This window comes from Hyaena hyaena, unplaced genomic scaffold (assembly GCF_003009895.1).
Source record: "Hyaena hyaena isolate Hyena2069 unplaced genomic scaffold, ASM300989v1 scaffold_49, whole genome shotgun sequence".
In the NCBI taxonomy this organism is placed as follows: Eukaryota; Metazoa; Chordata; class Mammalia; order Carnivora; family Hyaenidae; genus Hyaena; species Hyaena hyaena.
In genome coordinates this window covers 2,744,334-2,765,743 of record NW_024080681.1, presented here as the reverse complement: position 1 = coordinate 2,765,743, position 21,410 = coordinate 2,744,334, and the positions used below count along the sequence as shown (strand labels likewise).

The 21,410-nt window shown below is 42.2% G+C and overlaps 1 protein-coding gene across 1 annotated transcript in view; it reads left to right on the top strand.

Moving 5' to 3' along the window:
• Positions 1-21,410, top strand: part of MYO1E (myosin IE) — a 209,459-nt gene that overhangs the window by 78,618 nt on the left and 109,431 nt on the right. The window contains exons 2-3 of the mRNA XM_039230661.1: positions 10,413-10,556; positions 19,746-19,835. Of these exons, the coding sequence (XP_039086592.1) occupies positions 10,413-10,556; positions 19,746-19,835 (234 nt within the window). The remainder of the gene's footprint in view (positions 1-10,412; positions 10,557-19,745; positions 19,836-21,410) is intronic.

Genomic DNA, 21,410 nt, shown 5'->3' with positions numbered 1-21,410 from the left:
AGGAGGGGTCTTGGAACCCCGATGAAAAGTGCAGGGCATTCGGTAGAGTCATTTCTACTTGTGAAAACAAAACCTAAGCTCTCACCTGCTATCCGGAAGGGAATCTGGTCTTGCCACTGGAGAGTTTCCACAACAGAACAACACATCTGGGAAATAGAAGAGCAGCCATTTAAATTCCCTTTGGCTAGACTTAAAAATAGCGGGAGGCGGTCCAGAGAGAATGGCAGCCAGACTCCATGTAAGAAACATGGCACCAAGATAGACAATGAGATGGGTATGGACAACCCCACAGTGAGAATTTTATTTTATTTTTAAGTTTATTATTTTGAGCGCGCGCGCGAGAGAGAAAGAGTGGAGGGGCAGACAGAGGGAGGGAAGGAATCCCAAGCAGTCTCCTCACTGTTAGGGCAGAGCCCAAGGTGGGGCTTGAACTCGCAGACCTCGAGATCACGACCTGAACCTTAACCTTAAGAGTCTTAACCCACCGAGAATGCAAACTGGTGCAGCCCCTCTGGAAAACAGTGTGGAGGCTCCTCAAGAAAATAACAATAGAACTCCCCTATGACCCAGCAATAGCACTGCTAGGAATTTACCCAAGGGATACAGAAATGCTGATGCATAGGAGCACATGTACCCCAATGTTCATAGCAGCACTCTCCACAATAGCTAAAACATGGAAAGAGCCTAAGTGCCCATCCATGGACGAATGGATCAAGAAGATGTGGTTTATCTATACCATGGAATACTACATGGCAATGAGAAAGAATGAAATCTGGCCATGGGTAGCAACATGGATGGACCTTGAGGGTGTTTTGCTGAGCGAAATAAGTCAAGCAGAGAAGGACAGATACCATATGTTTACACATATAGGAGAATTAGGAGGGACTTAACAGAGGACCACGGGGGAGAAGAAGGGGGGAAATGGTGGGAGAAAGGGAGAGAGGCAAATCATGAGAGACTCTTGAATGCTGAGAAACAAACTGAGGACTGATGGATGTGGGGGGGGAGGGAGGGGGGTGATGGGCATGGAGGAGGGCACTTGTGGGGATGAGCACTGGGTGTTATATGGAAACCAATTTGACAATAAACTATTTGTTAAAAAAAAAGAAGTAAATAAATCAGTAAATTTATTTACTTAAAAAAAAAAAAAAAAGAATCTTAACCCACCGAGCCACCCAGGCACCCCTCACAGTGTATATTTTAAATTGAATATCTTCGTTATTATTTTAACACATACAGAAGAAATAAAGCTAGCACACCAAACTAGTGATTTTATGGAGATGGTTGTTTAGGATTTAGATTAAAAAGGACAGTTAATAGAAAAATTAAAGCATAGTTCTGGTGGAACTTGGGTATAGAAAAGTTGTGAAAGTAGTTGAAAATGTCTTTGAGTTTCAGAAACCCTGGAGTATAGCATCTGTGGATAAAGGTCACAACTCATTTTAACCCCTCCAAGGTGGATGTATCTTGGGGGGAGGGGCAGGGACCTTCTGCTTCAAGTGGTCTTAACACTGAAGAACCTTTAGGTGGAAAGTGATGAAAATTAGAACTTGTCTTTATAAATCAAAGAGGAAATTACCTTGCTGCTGCAAATGTTTTCACTGCAAAGCCTCTAGAACTGGGCAGTCATCAACCCACTAGTAAAACTATCACATAGTTCCTGAAGTGACATGGATACATGGTATGATGCTTCCAGAATGATCTAAATCTTTATAATATTTTATATCCTTGACGGTATTAAACAGTGACTTAATATTTGTAAAGTGCATAGAACGGTTCCTGGCCCCTTATAAGTGTTAAGTGTTATAGTTCATCAAGCTACTGGTTGAAAAAGAGTCATCTTTGTTTTATTTTTCTGCTTTAAAAGAACCCATAAAACAATGGAGCACCTGGGTGGCTCAGTTAAGCCTTGGACTCTCGATTTCAGTTCAGATCATGATCTTGCTGTTTGTGGGATTGAGCCCCATGTTGGGCTCTGAGCTGACAGAGCAGGGCCTGCTTGGGATTCTCTTTCTCTCTCTGCCCTTCCTCCACTCTCTCGCATGTATTGCATGCACCTGCACAGTGTCTTTCTCAAAATAAACATTAAAAATAAATAAATTAAAAATTAAAAAAAATTTAAAACCCACTGCCAGTTAAGCTGTGACACACTCTTGATTATGAAGATACATCCTGGGCACCTACCTGGCTCATTTGGTGGAGTGCAAGACTCTTGATCTTGGGGTTGTGGGTTGGAGCCCCAGGTTGAGGATAAAGATTACTTAAAAATAAAGAGACACATCCTATTTTCAGAATATTAGACTATGAAAAAAATGCATCTTGGAATTAATGAACTATATTAACTGTTCATTGATAACATCTTAGATTGTTCCTTGATACAGAAAATGGTCCTTTGGGAGCAACATTTCAGGCCAACTAAGTAAAAGAAAGGTGGTTTATTTTCCTGCTGGGGGCCTGTTGCTGTTTAAAGAAGAGTTGGGCTCAGTCAGAGAAGCAGGAGCCCCAAACTGGGTGTAGAGATTACTAAAAAAAATAAATAAATAAACTTTAATTAAAAAAAAAAGAGTTTACTATGGCTGCAATCTGGAATAGACAGCAAGAATTGGAGGTCTGAGTTGATATGGAATAACAAAAATATGAACACAGCGTTGTGTATGTGTGTGTCTGTGTCTGTGTATGTCTGTGTTTCATTTCACTTCCAAAAGTACTTTCATATCCCTTATTTGGTCTAGCTTTTTTCACTGAAAACAGATATATATGTGTGTGCACATTTTGTAAATATGTGCTCAGTGGAAAACTAAAACCGAACAGAAAGGACACTTAGAGATATAACACCTACAACATTTTAACAACCATATATCTGTACAGAGATATTTTATGTAAAAATATCACATATATAATTAAAACAAAATTTGGGCACTTCACCATCTCGTTATTTTTATTTTTACAAACCCTTTCCTCTCCCCCACTCGGTGTTGCCTGCCTGGTGTGTACCATCCACACTTTGCCCCCTGATCATGTCATCATGTAAAACCAACTCTACCTAGAGGCATTGGGGGTTGGTGTCATTGTCAGTCCTATTTGATCTCCAAGATCGTCATGGCAGCCCCTGCAGGCAGTGTAATAGCAGGCACCTCCTTCTATGGAGCAGGCAGCTCAGAGGCCCGAGAGACTGAGGGATTCGTGAGATACGTGGGCACGTAGCACAGGATCCTGGCTGGGAGGACTTGTCTTTGAAAGTTGCCCATGACTTTTCTGCGATCAAGTTGGTCACAGATACAGCCATGCAACCTGAGACAGCCCCAGTTCATGCCTCCTGTTCCAGCTTTATTATTAACAACGCTCCCTTCTGCACCCAGAGTGGCCCAGTTGGGATGATAAATTAGGTCTGCTCTAGTCGCTTCCAGAAGGTTGACTCGGGCCAACCCTAGCTAGGAGACCGCTGGACCTAGTGATCCTGGAGCCAGCATCTATCACCGTTTGGCCTTGACGACAGTACTGGAAGTGAATTGTGGTGGAGCAGAAAGAACAAAGAAAAGGAAGTCAGCCCTGGCTCTTTGTCACAGGGATTAACCGAGATCATGTATGTGGAAATGTTCTACAAATTCTGAACTCTTGGTCAGGTCACATATACTTAATATGAATGAGACTAATGAGCGTATCATCTGTTCTCACTGAGGGCTGCCCACGCTTTATGTCTCAAACCCCCCAGTGTACTGTCCCATCCGCAGCCCCTCCAAGCGATTTGGTATGTTATGATCCCAGGACTCACTTTACCACTTGTAAAACACTGACAGAGCGATTATAGTAGTCATGACAGCAGGGCTGTGAGAATTAAATGAGATCACGTGAGAGCATCAGCATGTCTTTATGGGTTCAGTAAATGTTAGTTCCACTTACCTCCAGGGTTGAGGGAATGGGAGTATTTGTTGGCTACAGACCGCCTCATCCCCACCCCACCCCACCCCACCCCACCCCACCCCTGACTCTTCCAGAAATGCTTCTTTGCACTCTGTTTATTGCAGTTCAATATGCCCACACATGCTTGCTTCAAACATACATGTTCACATCACCACTATAGTGGGGGGCCTATATTCCATGAAGTTGGAAGCCCAGCGTGGGTTTACAGTGCCCAGCTCAGAGGAAACAAATATTTAGGGTCGAATTTTTCCCCCCATCATTTGCAATAGAAGCGTTTCATTCCAGCCAAATAGCAGAACTGCAAAAGGTAGAAATCCTAGACAGTCAATTAAAAGATTAAAGTACAACAGATAGTTCTGTTCCTTTCGTGTTATGACTCACCAGGACAGAAAAATCCCGTTAAAAACAAGTCCTGTTCAACAACAGGCCAGAGCATCACCCATTGTCCATCGTTCACAATAAGAAGATGGTTTATCTGCCGTTTAGGGTGATACACTTGAAACGTTGTGGGTATTCTAGTCCCAGGTTTTTTAGGAAATCAGATCTGCTGTCCTGTTTTGCTCACGAACCAGTGGAGCATCGCAGATGTGGTAGTATCTTGTCATCCAGGCAACATCTCCCAACCTGCTTTTCCAACCCGGAAGCAGCACGGAACCCAGGCTGACAGCGACGATCCCAGTTTGGGGAGAGCCCCACGAACACCCAACACCACCTCCAGAAAATTCTTGAGTATATTGGCAGCATTTCCAACACTTCTATTTATTTTGTTATTTTACCAACACATGCATATATGGTTTAAAAAAAAAAAAAAAAACAACTGCAGAAAAGTTTAAAATGGAAAGTAGAAGATACCCTTCTCTCAGAAACCCCAGGCTTTTCTTCCCAATGGAAACTTGTGTATTTTTCAAGGAAAGAAACACATGTCTTTTAGAAAATTTAGACAAATGCGGTCATTCTGTACTTCAACCCACATATAGCTTGCTATTTTCATGAAAGCGGGTATCTTGAAGATCTTTCTATGTCAGCATGAGCAGATTCCTTTTAGTTTATTAAAAAAAATTTTTTTAATGTTTATTTTTAAGAGAGGGAGAGACAGAGCGTGAGCGTGGGAAGAGCAGAGAGAGAGGGAGACACAGAATCTGAAGCAGGCTCCAGGCTCTGACCTGTCAGCACAGAGCCCAACACGGAGCTTGAACTCACGAACTGTGAGATCATGACCTGAGCCGAAGTTGGACACTTAACTACTGAGCCACCCAGGTACCCCAGCAGATTCCTTTTAATGGATGCCAGAACTCCTCTGTAGGCGCTGCCATAATCTCTTCAGGCCTGGAATCACATGTCCACTTTTCCCAACACAGATTTTGTGACTTTGCAGCAGCGAGCAGGCCTGTATATACATCATGGCATACTTACTTGGTATATCTTGAGGTAAATTCCTAAATATAATTGCTGGGACAAAGAGAGTGTGAGTTTTATTTTTATTTAAGTCACTGTTTATATGTTGGTCTGTGTGACTAGAATTTTGATACCCATTCCCACGTTGCTGTCTAAAAATACTGTGCAGGATACTCTTCCTGGAAGAGTAGAAGGTATTTATGATCACCCCCTCCCATCCAGGTCCTGTCTAACACTAGGCCTATTGTATTTACACTGCACGTTTAATGGCCTCCCTTTTCTGGGTGTCTGAAGGGAGTTGAGGACTGTAGTTACTCAGTATATGGTCTCCTCCTCTCTCTGGGATGAACCAAAGAAGGAAAATGCTCACGGACACACCATGGAGAATGTCTGCAGCACCTTGGCCGTGGCAGGCAAACACTGCCCCAGCTGACTGAAGGTAGGGTTTCAGGCTAGAACAATCCCTACCTTTGTGAGCTGACTCACCTTTGCTCTTCCTGGTCCCCACCCTGGTAAACACGCACCAGTTAGTGACACTCCACCTTTTACAGTCAGAGAATCAGCGAGCGGGCTTCTGGAGTGGACTTCTTTCTCCGTGGGAGGGTCTCTTGTGTCTTGGCACCAACTCCTAAATGTGAGGAACAAACCAGGCCATTATGTGAATATGGATATATTCCACTTTCTAAAACTTGTGTGTGAATCCACTGCTTTTTTTTAAAATGTATTTTGAGAGAGAGAGAGAGAGCGCATGAGCAGGAGGAGGGGCACAGGAAAAGGGAGAGAATCCCAAGCAGGTTCCATGTTGTCAGCGCAGAATCGTGAGGTCATGTCACAAATTGTGAGGTCATGACCTGAGCCGAGATCATGACCTGAGCCAAAATCAAGGGTCAGTGCTTAACCAACTGAACCATCCAGGCGCCGCTCCATTGCTTTTCAATAAGCTGAATCATCATTAGAAACCAAATAAGGGCCCAAGAAAGTCTGCACTCAATCCTTATCTAATGGGAAATATCTCGCTCATAACTTATAATAATTGTCAGGGCTAAGAGTAACTTTTATCATCATCATCATCATCATTGTTATTTTCATTTTCATTTTTATTTCTTAGCTGGCATATCAGCAGCTACATCCCTTCCTTTGGACAATGACGTATGCCCTGCAAGGGCTGTTGGAAGTGTAATTGCTGGATGCCCCTACTTGTTTAAAATGTTCCTGTTTTTAGTACGGGAACAAAAAGGAGTTACCCACCCAAAAAGAAGTCAACAGTAGAGAAGGAAGCTGATTCTTGTTGAGGGGATATCCTGACAAACCAGGCCTTTGCCAGCTGAAGAAAATGGCCCTCCTCAAACAGAGGGGGAAGTCCCATCGCTGTGCTTCCTCCTCCCAGCATGCATGGCGGCCAGTCCCGCTCCTACTGTCCCAGTCAGGAGTGGGAGGAAGAAGCAAAGGGGTCAAAGCTATTTGCCCCGGAAATACAATTCATCGTCTTGCAATTTTAGCACAGTAGTTTGTGGTCTGAAGGTCACTTTCAGCCTTTGCTTCTGGGAACATTGCCTAGGATTGTAAAATGATAATCATCTCCCGCTGTGCTCCCTACTTGTTCCCTGTCCACTGCTATGTTCCATGGAAGACGTCTAGAAAAGTCATGCTCTGATCAAACTCTATTGTCCCCCGTAGAAAAGCAGAAAGCAGTTTTCTGTTTCACTGTGGGGGAACTTTCAAGCTTCGCTGGGGTGGGATGGGAGTCGGTGCATCCATGTTTGGTTTCTAGTTTCCCTGATAAAGCTCTTACCCTGTGCGAGACCTGCCCAGCCTGGCCCCAGCCTGGCCCTGGCACAGCTTTCATTTACCTAGCAAGTGGGTTCTGATCTTGTCCTTGACAATCCAAGCAGGTCTGTTGTCCCCCAAAGGCTCTGATTGCTCCCACCCTTTCCAATTACCTTTTCTCCCTCCCTCCACCTCCTCTGATCTTTTTTTGGGGGGAGGGGGAGGAGGTGGTTGGGGGGGAAGAGGAGGAGAAAGGCATAGTAAGCTGGAGGATGTTAAAGACAGAGAAGTTACGGCTAGAAGACCCGTGGGCAATTTACAGCTTTTTCATCAGTAAAATAGAGATGATAATATACAGTGTGGGAGATGATTGTGAAGGTTAAATGGGTTCACATATATCATTGCCTGGGGGAAGGAGGGACACAGAAGTGAAGGAGGGAAAAGTTATTTGTGACCAACTGAATATAGGAAATACGTCAAAAAAAAAATAACTCCAAAGTTTTACCCTTTTATAGGTAGAGGTCTGGAGACCCAGACATGGGACTCTTCAGTGTCAAGGGGTGTTTGAGTCCATGAGAGCCAGTGATCTCCACAAGGAGCCCTATTTTACAGGGGAAATAACTGCCCTTATTAGGAGGATGCTGCTTCTGAAATGGGACAGACCTAGCAATCTATCACTCTGCGGTGAGACAGAAAAGACAGTTGGGTGGATACCAAGACCAACTTGGGTTCTCTTAGGAAGGCAGTTTCTGGGGACCAGTACCAATGCATACACTACGACACAGAGCCCCTCCACTTCTTGTCCTTTGCAGAAGTTAAATACCAGCTTGTTAATACCCCTTCTGTTTTTTAAACTGTGCTTACATTTTTCAAAAAGAAAATGACGTTTTTGGCTTCTTGTAAGTAGGAAGATATTTACTGGGGTTAAAAACAAACATACCTAAGAGTTAGTGACACCGAGGCCTTAGTTTTCTATGCAGAATAATGTTTGTGAGTGCCCAGAATGATCAAGAAAGCAAGGGAGGGCAGAGGAGGGGCAGGAGTGGCCGGAAATCTTCATCTGGTTGGAAGTAGACTGTGGACATTTGCTTGAGATCCAGTGAGTCATGCTGTAGCCAGTGTCTTTTTCTCTTTTTCTGCTTTGCCACAAGGGGAAGAAGGTGTGGTGAGGCCTGGGGTAGTTTTGTAGAACTGACGCTGCATGTGGTTCTGCAAAAGCCAAATATATCCTATAAACAGTCCCTCTGTAAGGCAACATGGATGGGTAAGGCTTTCTACAGCTCTTTCCTGGAGCTTGAGCCCATGCATGATACCTGGCATACCTTTCCTATGATACCTCTTTCCTGGATGGTTTTCAAAACTGTTTTTCCCAAAGCCTCTTAGAATTGCTCTCACGAAGGACCCGTGTCTCCTACAGAGAAAACATTAAACAATTTTTTTTAACATTTATTTATTTTTGAGAGAGAGAGAGAGAGAGAGCATGACTGAGGAGGGGCAGAGAGAGGGAAATGGAGAATCCCAGGCAGGCTCTGCACTGCCAACACAGAGACCGATGCAGGGCTCGAACTCACGAACTGTGAGATCATGACCTGAGCGGAAATGAAGAGCCAGACATTTAACTGACTGAGCCACCCAGGTGCCTCAATTAAACAATTTTTAAAAGTGAAATTTAAAATGATATTTATCTTGTTCCCTTCCACCTCTGTCTTTTGAAGAACCTTTCCTCATTCTAATTTTGATATCTGAGCATGGGGCCTTTCTAGATACCTATATTTAGAATTTTTCTCTCCATTATCTAAACTCCCCCAAACTTGAACTCCCAGGAAGGGGGCAGGAGCCGAGTCTCACTCAGGTCAATGCTGACCACACTTGTGCAACATATGGCATCTCGCGTAGGATGCAGGAAGGGTGTGAAGGGAAGGGAGGATCTTCTAACATCTTGTCATGTATCATTTGCCATTATCTCAGATGTATTCGATTTTTGCCCTAGTGAGTATAGATGATAATGGATACCCCTCCTTGTCTTGTCTTTTCTGGCATTCAACATATTTTAGATCCACTTCAAATGGCACCTTCTCCAGGAAGTTATTTCTGTCTTTCCTAGGACCAAAAAGTCTTCCGCACTCCTGAAACGCCCATTTTACATGTGTTTACATATTGACTGTTGCAGGAATTACTTCTGTCAATTTCTAGGTGTCCTTCAGTGGACATGAGGTCCCCACGTGCAACCACCATGGTGCTCACATCTGCTTCTAACTCCAGGACTCAGCACATAGCCAAACATACGAGGGGAATCCCACTGCAGAAGTGCCCAGTGACGGGAAGTCCTGCAGGCCACCGGGTGTTCAGAGGCCACCTGCTGTTAGGTTGTAAACAGCCTACAAGAGCTATGGCTTCATCTCTCCAAGGAGGCCCGGAGGCTAGATGAGGTCCTCCTGCTCACAGCATGTTGTGTAATCACGTTCAGGCTGTCTTGTCCATTTCCTTTGTTACATAGCAGTGATCAGCCGTCAAAACATAGTTTATCTAGGGACCCCTGGGTGACTCGGTTGAGCGTCCAACTTCGGCTCAGGTCATGATCTCACAGTTCATAGGTCCGAGCCCTGCGTCGTAGTCCGTGCTGACAGCTCGGAGTCTGGAGGCTGCTTCGGATTCTGTGTCTCCCTCTCTCTCTGCTCCTCCCCTGCTTGCGCTCTCTCTGTCTCTGTTTCAAAAATAAACATTAAAAAAATTTTTTTTTAATTAGCTTATCTTCTGAATCTGGAAGGCCAATATTACATTGACAGTGATCAGTTTATGGAGGAAAAATGACTTAGATGGCTTGAGAAACTATGACAATATGATCTAGCCATTGCGTGATACATATTGCTTCTGCTTCTGAGTTCTGTCATATAATTTGTAAAGGAAATCCATAAAGTTTCTCTTCCATTACTTATTTTATTGTTAATTCTACAAAATGATAAGGTTGAAGGAACTATTGGAGACCATTCATTTATCACGTTATACTCTAGATTCTCTTTGGCACTTTATTGTATGTTTTTTAATCCGTACAGCAACTCTATGGAGTGGGTCTTAATTTTTTCCATTTTCAAAATGAGGAAAGAGAAGCTTCCTTGCCCCCGTAAGCCTAGATAACTTTTTCCCATGTCTCTTAGTTTGTAGATGGCCAAGCTGGAATTTGAATCCAGATCTATTGATAAAAAAATCTTTGTTCTGCTCATTCTGCTTCATTTGATATGGGGAAGATATGGGAACTTAGTGATTTTTTTTTTTTTTTTAACACTGGGAGAAAATAAACATCCTAAGCACTGTGTGTTTTATGTTTACAGGGAAGCAAAGGTGCCTACCGGTACCACTGGCAGAGCCACAATGTTAAGCACAGTGGCGTGGATGACATGGTCCTGCTCTCCAAGATCACCGAGAATGCCATCGTGGAGAATCTGAAGAAGAGATACATGGATGACTACATTTTTGTATCCTTTATGAGCTTCTTTGGGCTTTTCTAAGTAAGATGACCATATCCGCAGGAAAAGGAGAAGATCCATCTGAAATTCTGAACTGACACTAGTGGCTCAAGTCATTTTCACCATTTCAGACTGTGGTTTTGCTCTTTTCTGCCCCTTCGTTGAGGTTGTGGGAAGGGCAAGGGTGACACTAAATTATTTTCCCGGCATTTCACAAAATCAAGATGCAGCCAGTATTCATCTGTTTCAGTTGATGGCCCTGTACCTTTGACATGCTTTAGCCATGCACATGGCATCTGAAACCTCTGCTGATCCCAGGGAAAGTCCAGGTCTTCAGGGAGCTCAGTCGATAGAGCTCCCTGATTGCAAAGCAGACAGGTCCGGACCTAAAAGGTTTTAAAAAGATTGCCTCATGCAAAAAATATGCAATTTTGCTAGTTTTTCTCATTCTTACGTTTACTAAAGGAAACATGAGACAGGGAGATCAACTATTGAAAATGCCTGATATTCTGGAGTTGTTCTTTATGTTTCAATTTTAGCTTGCCAGATGCCATTTTTTAACAGGGCTTTAAAAATTTCAGAATGGAAATTTGATTCAAGTGTGTGTTGACTTCATTGTACACAGAGAACTGTGATATTTGCCTAAGTTCCTATAGGATCCAATGTTGTTTGGTGCAACTGTACAAAGATCTCTTAGTGAAACGATTGGAGAGTTGGTCGTAGAAAGCAAAGATCTGTGGAAATCTATATTACGGCACCAGAAGGTTCAAGTGTGGTGCACTTGGTGACTTCTGCAGCCATGGTATTACAGAGGACCAGTGACGGTGGAGTGTTTGCTGTTGCTGTGGCATACCTTTTCGATTTTAACCCCCAAAGCTTGAGGAGGTGTAGATTTCACACCTGTAGCTTCTGTTTGTAATTTATGCCACTCATGTAACTATTAGGTAAAAGCACCCATATGTATGTGACAATACTTTCACAAGGATTGCCTGTCTCCTCGTTGGTGAGTGGGGAGTTCAATGCACTAGGTCTCTATCCAGCAATGCTAATTAACAAAACTATTCCAAGACACTTGGATGGCTCTGACGAGTACTGGGCTATTTCTCGTTTACCATAGGAAATTTTATCAAATCTCTGGGTCATTAAAACCTAAACCCCTGCTTTTAGGCATTAACAGATATATTTGGATTGTTAGTGATCTTAGTGATAGCATCTTGATCAAGGAGGCAGCCTACTGTCTGCAAATGAAATCTGCCCACTGCCCGTTTTGTAACAGAGGTTTTATTGGAATGTAGCTGCGCTCATTCTTTTACTGACTGTCTGCGCCTGCGTTAATGCTACAAAGGCAGAGGCGAGCAGTTGCAACAGGACCGTATGACCTAAAATAATTACTTTCTGGCCCTTTAGAGAAAAAAATTTGCTGACCATTAGACACCTGTGCAGAGTTTCCTTTAATTGTATGGAAGCAGTTTTAGTCAGTGGGAAGTTTTCATTTTATTTGGTTAGAAAATGGAAATGTGCTCACTTTAATCTGGGCTTATCATCGTGACATTTTAATTACTTCTATGGGTAAATCCCGTGGCCCTAGGGAACTGGCGGGAGATTAAGAGTTGGGTGCAGGATGTGGTTCTAGACTGGCTTTGAACCTTACTCTGCATGGGCCTGGTGACCTCATGGAAGTTTTGAGATCTGTGTGCCTTGATTTCCTCACCAGTAAAATGAGAGTGATAATGAAATCTCTCACATGAGCCTATTGCAGTGCTAAATGAAATAATGAACGCATAATGAATAATGAGTATATACATTCCTTCCGTATTTCTGAGTTATGTTCCAAAAATTCAATTTTAAAGTTACTTATTGAAAATTCAAATGCATTTTACCATAGAAAGTGTTTTAAATGGAGGATTGGTTTACTGACAAGCCCATAAAAGGCGAATTTCCACTGAATATAGTTGAACAAATTATTTTCCATGTTCTTAGTACATGGGCTTAGCTTATTATGTTATTTACATAGAAACTTAGTTTTTTGAAAAGCTGAGTAAGATAAAAAATGATGTTAGTGGTTATCAGCATCCAGTCCCTCAACAGACTGGACAGACTCACCCTCACTCACCCTATAAAGATCGTTTACCCCTAAAACACCGGAAACTCTTTGACGACGGGAATTTTGTTTTATGTATCTTCTTAAAAACAAAAACAAAGGGGCGCCTGGGTGGCTCAGTCGGTTGGGCGCCCGACTTTGGCTCAGGTCATGATCTCACGGTGCATGGGTTCGAGCCCCGCGTCGGGCTCTGTGCTGACAGCTAGCTCAGAGCCTGGAGCCTGTTTGAGATTCTGTGTCTCCCTCTCTCTCTGACCCTCCCCTGCTCACACTGTCTCTCTCGGAAATAAATAAAACTTTAAAGAAAATTAAAACAAAAACTCATTAAAGCAATACACTCATTTAACATGATTTATAAAATGCAGTCAACCAGAAAGGAGAATGTCAACTACAATCTTCCCATAACCTCTTGGTGTATAATTTTCAACTTAACATATATATTAACATATATATGCATGTCTAACATATAAGTATAGATATATGCTTTCTTGTTAATTTTAATAGAAATGGCATCATCTTGTCTCGTACACTTCTTAGTTTCCTGCATAATTCTTGGCATGGTGCATTGTATTAAGTATTCACTGAAAATCTGTTGACTGTCAAGTTACTTGCTTTTTATATTCAGACAGCAGAATTTTTAAATGACTCACACAGAGGGGGCTGATTAGGAGCCTTTGAATTAATGTCTTGGAATCAATGGCTGACTAATCATGTGTTCTACCAAGGAAATGAGTTAGTTGACCATTAATGGCTTTGTGTTTTAGAAATCTCTACCCACTCAATACATGAGAAACTCAGCATCCGTGTGCTTTCCATCAAGAGCACAGAGCTGCTTTCAGTTTTGAGGAAGCTTGATGATTCTTTTGGATATTTATAAAGTAGTACCAAGAGTCTTAACTACAGATCTTTTCCTCTGTTAAGTGATAAAAGCATCCTTTATCAGTTCAGTGCTATGGGAATATTATTATGATAGAGTAACATTATTTTAAATAAGAGGATTTCTTCCCTCTCTCTCCTGAGCTTAACAGTTAAGGCAAGAAGAGATTCAATTTCATGTTAAGTTATAAAATTGCTTCCTTTAATTCTTCTACATCTAATACCAGCACATTGTTTTGTATTGAAGGTCAGCGTTTGGAACAATCAATTGTTCATGCATTCAAGCTGAATGCACATTTCTTTGTTCTACATTAGGAAAAAAATATCTACTTAGAAAACTCGAACACTGTTTACCAATAAAACCCTGTAATTTTCAGCTGTTTATCCTAAGACAAGGAAGGTTTAATTTACCGTCCATTTTTTTCCTGAATGTTGCCACACTTCTTAAAATTACATTCTAAAATATACGAGGAAAACACTGCAGTATTCGCTCTCGTGCTTGGCAAGACCTCATCTATAGCCACTTTGCTGATGAAAATAGTTCCCTTACAGAGCGCTCCCCGCTCATTTGGTCCAACTTTCTCCCAACTTGTTTCTACTCAAAGACCACACTCAAGTGTGTTTGGCATTTTCAGCCCTTGGATTAGTTGAGACTTTTGCGCCCAAGTAATCGGAGCCCAGGGCAGTGCAGTTGTCCCGAGGTTTGGCCCTTGGCCGTCAGCTCACATGGAGGGGGCCGCATGCTGCAGTGACAGTGTGCTGAGGTGACATGGATGTTGGTCTGGTGGCTGGAGCCAGGGGCTCAAGTTCCTCCATGTATGTGGCTTGTCTTCATGTTTGTGGCTTCAGGCAAGTCCCCTCACCTCCCTGTCCTCCTCAGTGATTAATCCAGGGAAGTCAACTAGATCAGTTTGGGTGGTTTTGCGAATTCACTCACTACTAAAAGATTTTTTCTTTACGTTAAAATTCAGCTTTGCCTATGAGACCATTACCTATGCTATCATCACATTTCATAAAAGAAAGAATATTTTAAGGGGCGCCTGGCTGGCTCAGCCAGTAGAACATGTGATCCTTGGTCTCAGGGTCATGAGTTTGAGTTCCACGTTGGGTGGAGAGATTACTTAAAAATAAAGTCTTAAAAAAAAAGAATATTTTAACAGCCCAGAAGTAGAAAGGAAATCATCTACAAATAAAGAACAATCCTATATAGTGAATAAATTAAGCGTCATGAAAAATTGAAGGCATGTTTTTGTCTTTCTGTCCATCTTGCTGCAGAAGAATGAAAGCTCATGGATTCACGACAAGCATTTGGAAACCAATCAATTAAAGAACTGTTGGGTCTCTTCTGTCTTGTACATTCTATTGGATAAGATGATGTTTATTTTATTTTTGTTTGGGTGGTATGTGTGTACGTATAGTATCATAGCCTCATATCTCCATACATTTTGAAAATTAACCTTAGGCCACACCTTCACAGCCAAAGATTATGTGGGTAGAGACAGGTTGCGTTCCAATTCTGCCTGAGCAGCTTTTTCCAAAGGCACACCTGAATTATGTAGTAGAGAGTGGGAGTGAGTATCTGGGAAAGGGCCCCACCCAGTAGGAGACCTGTGATCTCAGACAAGCAGCTGGGGTCTCTGCAGACCAGGTGAAAAACAGGGCAGGCCATTGGATAAACAAATCAGGTCAAATTCACACTTGAAGTAACTAAAATATGTTTGTTTTCTTCAAATATTAAATTCATTCTCTTCTAGCTGCAAGGTACTTAGCGCAGACCCGAGCTGCGTTATTCATCTCAGACCAAACTTTATTTTTCAGGACTCCTCCCAAATAATACTGACCTTGAGAGCCCTGCTAAAAGAGTGAGGGAGTTTTTCCTCTTCTGCTGGGTTATTGATTCAGGATTGGCCTAGAATGAGCTGAAAGAGGTTTTTTTTCCCCTGTGTCTTCTTACCAGAATTTATGTATACTACTTAGTGAAAATCAAGACCTTCTAAGATGTCTTTTCACATAGCAGATTATTAAGAGTAAAAAAAGTATTGGTTCCTATAGGAGCTCTCAGGCAGCCCAGTACATGTTTATCAGATGGCCAAGGGCTTGGTGGGTAGCAAGGGGTTTGTGGGGAGCTGATATTTTTAGCTCATGTCCTCAGGCTGCCCTTTCTTTGTATGTAGTGCTGATTTGACCAGGACAGGCTGCATTCACAGCATTCCCTTTACAACTAAGGAAAGGCTCACCTTCCACCAGGGAAAGATCATACATACTTGGCCAGGTTTGTTTTCACCTTGAGTTAAATGTAGACCTAGATGTCCCCTCTTCTGAAATGAGGATGGCCGTAGCAATGTTGTATTTCTTGAAAATTGGGCTTACCATAATAATTACTATATTTGTAGGGCACCTGGGTAGCTCAGTTGGTTAAGCGTCTGTCTGACTCTTGGTTTCTGCTCAGGTCATGGTCTCACAGTTTGTGGGTTTGTGAGTTCGAGCTCCGTGTGGGGATTCGCACTGGTGGTGCAGAGCCTGCTTGGGTTTTTCTCCCCCTCCTTCTCTTTCTGCTTCTCCCCCCCACCCCAAATAAATAAATAAACTTAAGGAAAAAAAGAATGACTATATTTGTTTCACATGAAACTCAGAATGAGGGACAAACCACATTCATTCAGTTTTGATTCGGTCCCTACCATGTGGAAATAATACTAAAAAAAAAAAAAAAAAATCAACTAAGGGTTATAGAATTTCGAGTGTGGGAGTGGGAAAAAAATATATATGTAAAACAAATTATTCACTGTTTATTTGAACTTTAAATTTAACTGGGTGTTTGTGTTTTATTTACTAAATCTGGCAATGCTGCCAGTAGTAATAACAATATTAACATAGCAACAAACTTGCTAATTAAAATTTTTTTTTTTAATGTTTTATTTATTTCTAGGAGAGAGACAGCGTGAGCAGGGGAGGGTCAGAGAGAGAGGGAGTCACAGACTGAAACAGGCTCCAGGCTCTGAGCTGGCAGTCAGCACAGAGCCTGACGCGGGGCCCGAACCCACGAACCGTGAGATCATGACCTAGGCGAAAGTCGGACGCTTAACCGACTAAGCCACCCAGGCGCCCCTTATTACATGCTTTCTATATTCATGTGTACTGTACCAAAATGTAAGGGTGTTTACTTTTATGGTTTGGGGATTATCTAAACATAATGCATGTATGGAATTGAAAATGGTATAAGCTATAACATAATTGTACTTTTATGTCCCAGGGGTTTGCTCTTTTAAAGCANCGCCCCAAACTTGCTAATTAGAAAGACTTTATAGCTTGTTGATTAAGACTGTGGACTCTAGAACCAGACTGCCCAGGTTTGAATCCTAGCTCTGCCACTTACTGGCTTGTGACTTGGAGCAAGTTTATAATTTCTCTATACCTCAGTTTCCTCATTGTAAAATAGAAGTGAAAGAGTAATAGGGTTGTTGTTAGGAGTTTAATGAGAATCGTGTAAGTGTAAATGTGTGTGTGTTCAGTCAGTGTTCACATTACCATCACTTACTGGCTCTTGCCTGCAACGTCATGGGCCTTTCTTAACGGTTTGATAATTTTAATAATACATCAGCCTGTTCTCAATTTTGCCTCAAAAAAAAAAAAAGTAATCCACTAGTAACCTATCATTGGCCTGACTTTGGACTTGGAACCACATTTGCTCTTGGCCATTCTTCCATGATTCTGTAGTGATTTTCAGTTAGGATTCACCTTCTCATTCCCATTTGCTCTTACTTCCGTGAATTGCCCTTAGAGTAGCCCTGGGTGCATCTGGGTGTACTTTTACAACAGGCCTGTCTTCTCTGCTGCTCTTTGACCATCAGCCCTTTCAAGCCTCAAGATCTTTCTGGTCAGTGAAAAGGGAAGCAAAATGGCAATAGAATCATTCCATATGTCCACCTTCATGTGTAAATATTCATTTTCAAATATTATCTGATCCATCCCACACTTGGCTCATTTGTGTTCAATAATAATACCAAAGCTGCTTCTCAAGCTTTCAAGCATCTCAAGGTACACGAATTAAGGAAATTGCTGAGCTTTCTATACTGTTTGGGTTTTTTTTATTAAGTTTTTTAAAATGCTTTTTTATTTATTCTTAAGAGAGAGAGACAGAGAGACAGAGCATGAGCAGGGGAGGAGGAGAGCGAGAGAGGGACACAGAATTGGAAGCAGGTTCCAGGCTCTGAGATTTTAGCACAGAGCCCCATGCAAGGCTCAAACTCAAGGCCAAAGTTAGACGCTTTACCAACCCAGGTGCCCCTACTGTTTGTTGTTTTAATGTTTTAGTTCTTTTTGAGAGAGAAAGCTCATGAGCAAGGGAGGGGCAGAGAAAGAGGGAGAGAGAAGATCCAAAGGGAGCTCTACCCTGTCAGCACAGAGCCTTGTGATGGGCTTCAACTCACGAACCACAAGATCATGACCTGAGCTGAAGTCAGACTTTCAACCGACTGAGCTACCCAGGTGCCCCTATTCTGTTTATTTAATTCCATAATAAGCCTATCAGGTAGGTGCTATTGTACACTATCACCCATTAGCCACAGCTTAGAGATGAGACCTGCCCAAGGTCAGAGTAGAACTGGGTAATCTGACTGGATTCCCTGTGCTGCTCTGTTTGACACCCAGGTCCTATCATATAAATATGGAAATATCCTCCTGGGGGAGGAAATGTCATTGCTTTATAGCTTTAATTAGGAAATTTCCAAACATTTTGAAATTCCTTGATTAAAAGAAATGATTTTGAGTATGTATATTTTTTTAGTGTTTATTTATTTTTAATGTTTATTTTTGAGAGAGAAACAGAGCACAAGTGGGGGAGGAACTGAGAGAGAGGGAGACACAGAATCTGAAGCAGGCTCCAGGCTCTGAGCTGTCAGCACAGAGACCGACATGGGGCTCAAACTCATAAACCGTGAGATCATGACCTGAGCCGAGGTTGGACACTTAACTGAGCCACCCAGGCGCTCCAGTGTTTATTTTTGAGGTGAGGGAGAGGGGCAGACAGGAAGAGAGAGAATCCAAAGCAGACTGTCAGCACAGACCCCGATGCAGGGTTCAAACCCATGAACCATGACCAACTGAGCCACCCATGCACGCCGAGTCTGTGTATTTGGTGGTATTTGTTGTTTTTTCCTCTGTCTCCCTTTTTAAATAATTTTTTGTTTTCCTCTAAGAGAGCACAGAGTTTGGTCTCTTCTATCTCTTTTGTTCATTTCTGTATCCCCAGTATCCAGAACAGTGCCTGTTGTAGTCAATTATTGAATAAATAAATGGAAATATTTTTTATGTTATAATGATACTTCATGTATTTGGGCACATTGTAGTGTGTTGTATAAAACAGTTAAGAGTCAGTGTGAACACTTTTCTCTTCTGAAAGGCCTTCCTGGATTCCCCATGCAGAAATAATACCTTTTCCTCTAAACCTGGTCTGTGTGGGCTTGTAATTTTCTGCTCCAAATAATGTCTTATAGATATAACTCAGTCCCGCTAGCTTCTAAGGTGTAGGACTGTTCAGTTCATCGTGTATCTCTCTATTTGTTAAATGAGTACGTGAATACATTTTCAGTGTACCTAAGAGATAGGAAAGTTCCAGGAGGGTCGCCTGGGTGGCTCAGTTGGTTAAGTGTCTGACTTCCGGCTCAGGTCATGATCTCACTGTTCGTGGGTTTGAGCCTCACGTCAGGCTCTGTGCTGACAGCTAGCTCAGAGCCTGGAGCCTGCTTCAGGTTCTATGTCTCCCTCTCTCTCTGACCCTCCCCTGCTCACGCACTTGCTCTCTCTCTCTCTCTCTTTCAGAAATAAATAAGAAAACATTAAAAAAGAAAGTTCCAGGAAAAAATATTATTTGAGAAAAGTAATGATACTTGTTCCTTTCTCTCCTAGGTCACTTCTGTTTCGTTTTGTTTTCCTTCCTAGCCATACCTGTCCCCAGTCATCAAAGGATGTGCTTCGATTCATTTAAAATAATGATTTCTTTTAGTAGCACCCTGGTAATTAACCTCATTACTCTTTCTGGAAAGGAACAGAACCTGAGCTAGTTGGTAATTCCTTTTGTCTTTATTTGTAATCTTTTAGAAAACAGGTACTTGAGCTTTTTGTTTGGACAGTCTTTATGAATTTTTGATAACATCTGGTTACTTAATTTGAAAAATGTGTAGCTATGAAGATTAATGCTGGACCTTAACTGGATGTAAATTCAGACATATATAGGATCCGTATTAATCTCAGTCAACCCTTTCAAGCAGATGCCGTATTTTGGGGAAAAGGAAATTGAAATGTACCAAGGAGCGGTAAGTTACATGCCACATAAATTACTGTAGTGTTTGGGGCTTTTATGATGTATGGGTAGTTTTTCTTGAAGTTGGCAATACATTTGCATTTTCTTATTATGAATTATTTATTGGGGAGGCTCAAGTAGGTGACATTGTTTGATTTTTAATGATGTGCTGCTGTTTAGAATGCAGCTCAAAAAAGCATAGGGCTATCTAATATAGTAATATTGTATCCAAAACTAGTCAAATAGGATGTGGGACATACAGAGACCTACAGCGTGTGTTGGAGATGGCATGGGGGAATTCCTCCTTCCACACAGGCCACAAAATTCTAAGGACTAAAAAAATCAGTAATGGGTAAAAAATAAATAGGACGATGAGGACCAGTCTCTCCAAATCAGAACTCTAGTTAAGCTGTGGCTATGAATGGAACATGAAAAATGAATCTTTTCATTCCTTCTTTCTTAATGTGACTCTGGTCCCTATTCAGAACCAGCTCTGTAGCCATTTTCGTTGTGTGTGATGAAAATAGAAACTCTAATTCTAATTATTTCATTATGAGATTCAGCACTTCCCCAGGCCTCTCCTTCTCTGCATCTTCTTCCTTCTTCCCTCCTCAGCAGAAGCGCGAGAGCGTTCATTAATCCTGACCTCTGGAAAACAAACACAAGAGAGCCCACACAAATTCATCAGTTGAAGTGGAAGGCAATTTACCCAGAGCAAGAGCCCACCCCATTGTTGCCAGATGAATGGTACTGGTAGCCGGAGCCCAAGGAGGCTGCCACGCGAAAGACCTTTGATAATGCTGCCTTTATGGGAGCCCAGCACAAGGGAAACACTGTCAGCAGAGGCTGGGCCCTGCCCTGGCGCCCTGATCAGCAGGGCCCCGGGGCAGCAGGCACGGAGCTGTCTTGGCATTCTCAAAGCTGGCCAAGGCCAAGGCCAAGGCGGGGCGGGTGCAAGTGCTCTGCATTCATGTTGTTTCTTCCCAGTTCTCGGAATAGCATTGCTACACGCGTCCCTTTTAGACCATTTATCTTTTAAAGACTTCTCTTTAAAGAAGTGCCCTAGAATTTTAAAGAGCGTATTTATTTTTTAACTGCGAATGGTAAGAGTGTTGTAAAATTGGTATTTACTGAATGCCAGGTACTGTGGTAGCTGCAACATTAATAAAACAGCCCTGGGTGCTGACTGTGTATCACTGTCCAACCCCATTTCACAGATGAGCAATCCCATTTCACAGATAAAGAAACGAAGTCTCAGAGAAGTACTCAGATCTATTGCTATTGGACAATATTATCCCCACTTTAGAGATGGGCCCAGTGACGGGTAAGACAGAGTCTGTCTTCTCACTGGATCTGCTATGCTCCCTCTTTGATGTTGGACCATCTTAAATGTAAGGCAAATTCTTTCCTCCGCTTTATACCACATGAAGTATTTTCCTTTTTAGTAATTTTCGAGGTAGCGGTGTTAAATACAAGAAATTGAAGAAAATGGGGCCGAAGTGGTTCTGACACAATGAGTTAATTGGTGAATTTCTGCATAGCTAAGCTAGCCGACGACAGGAAAGCAAGGGACCCAGGTGAATATATT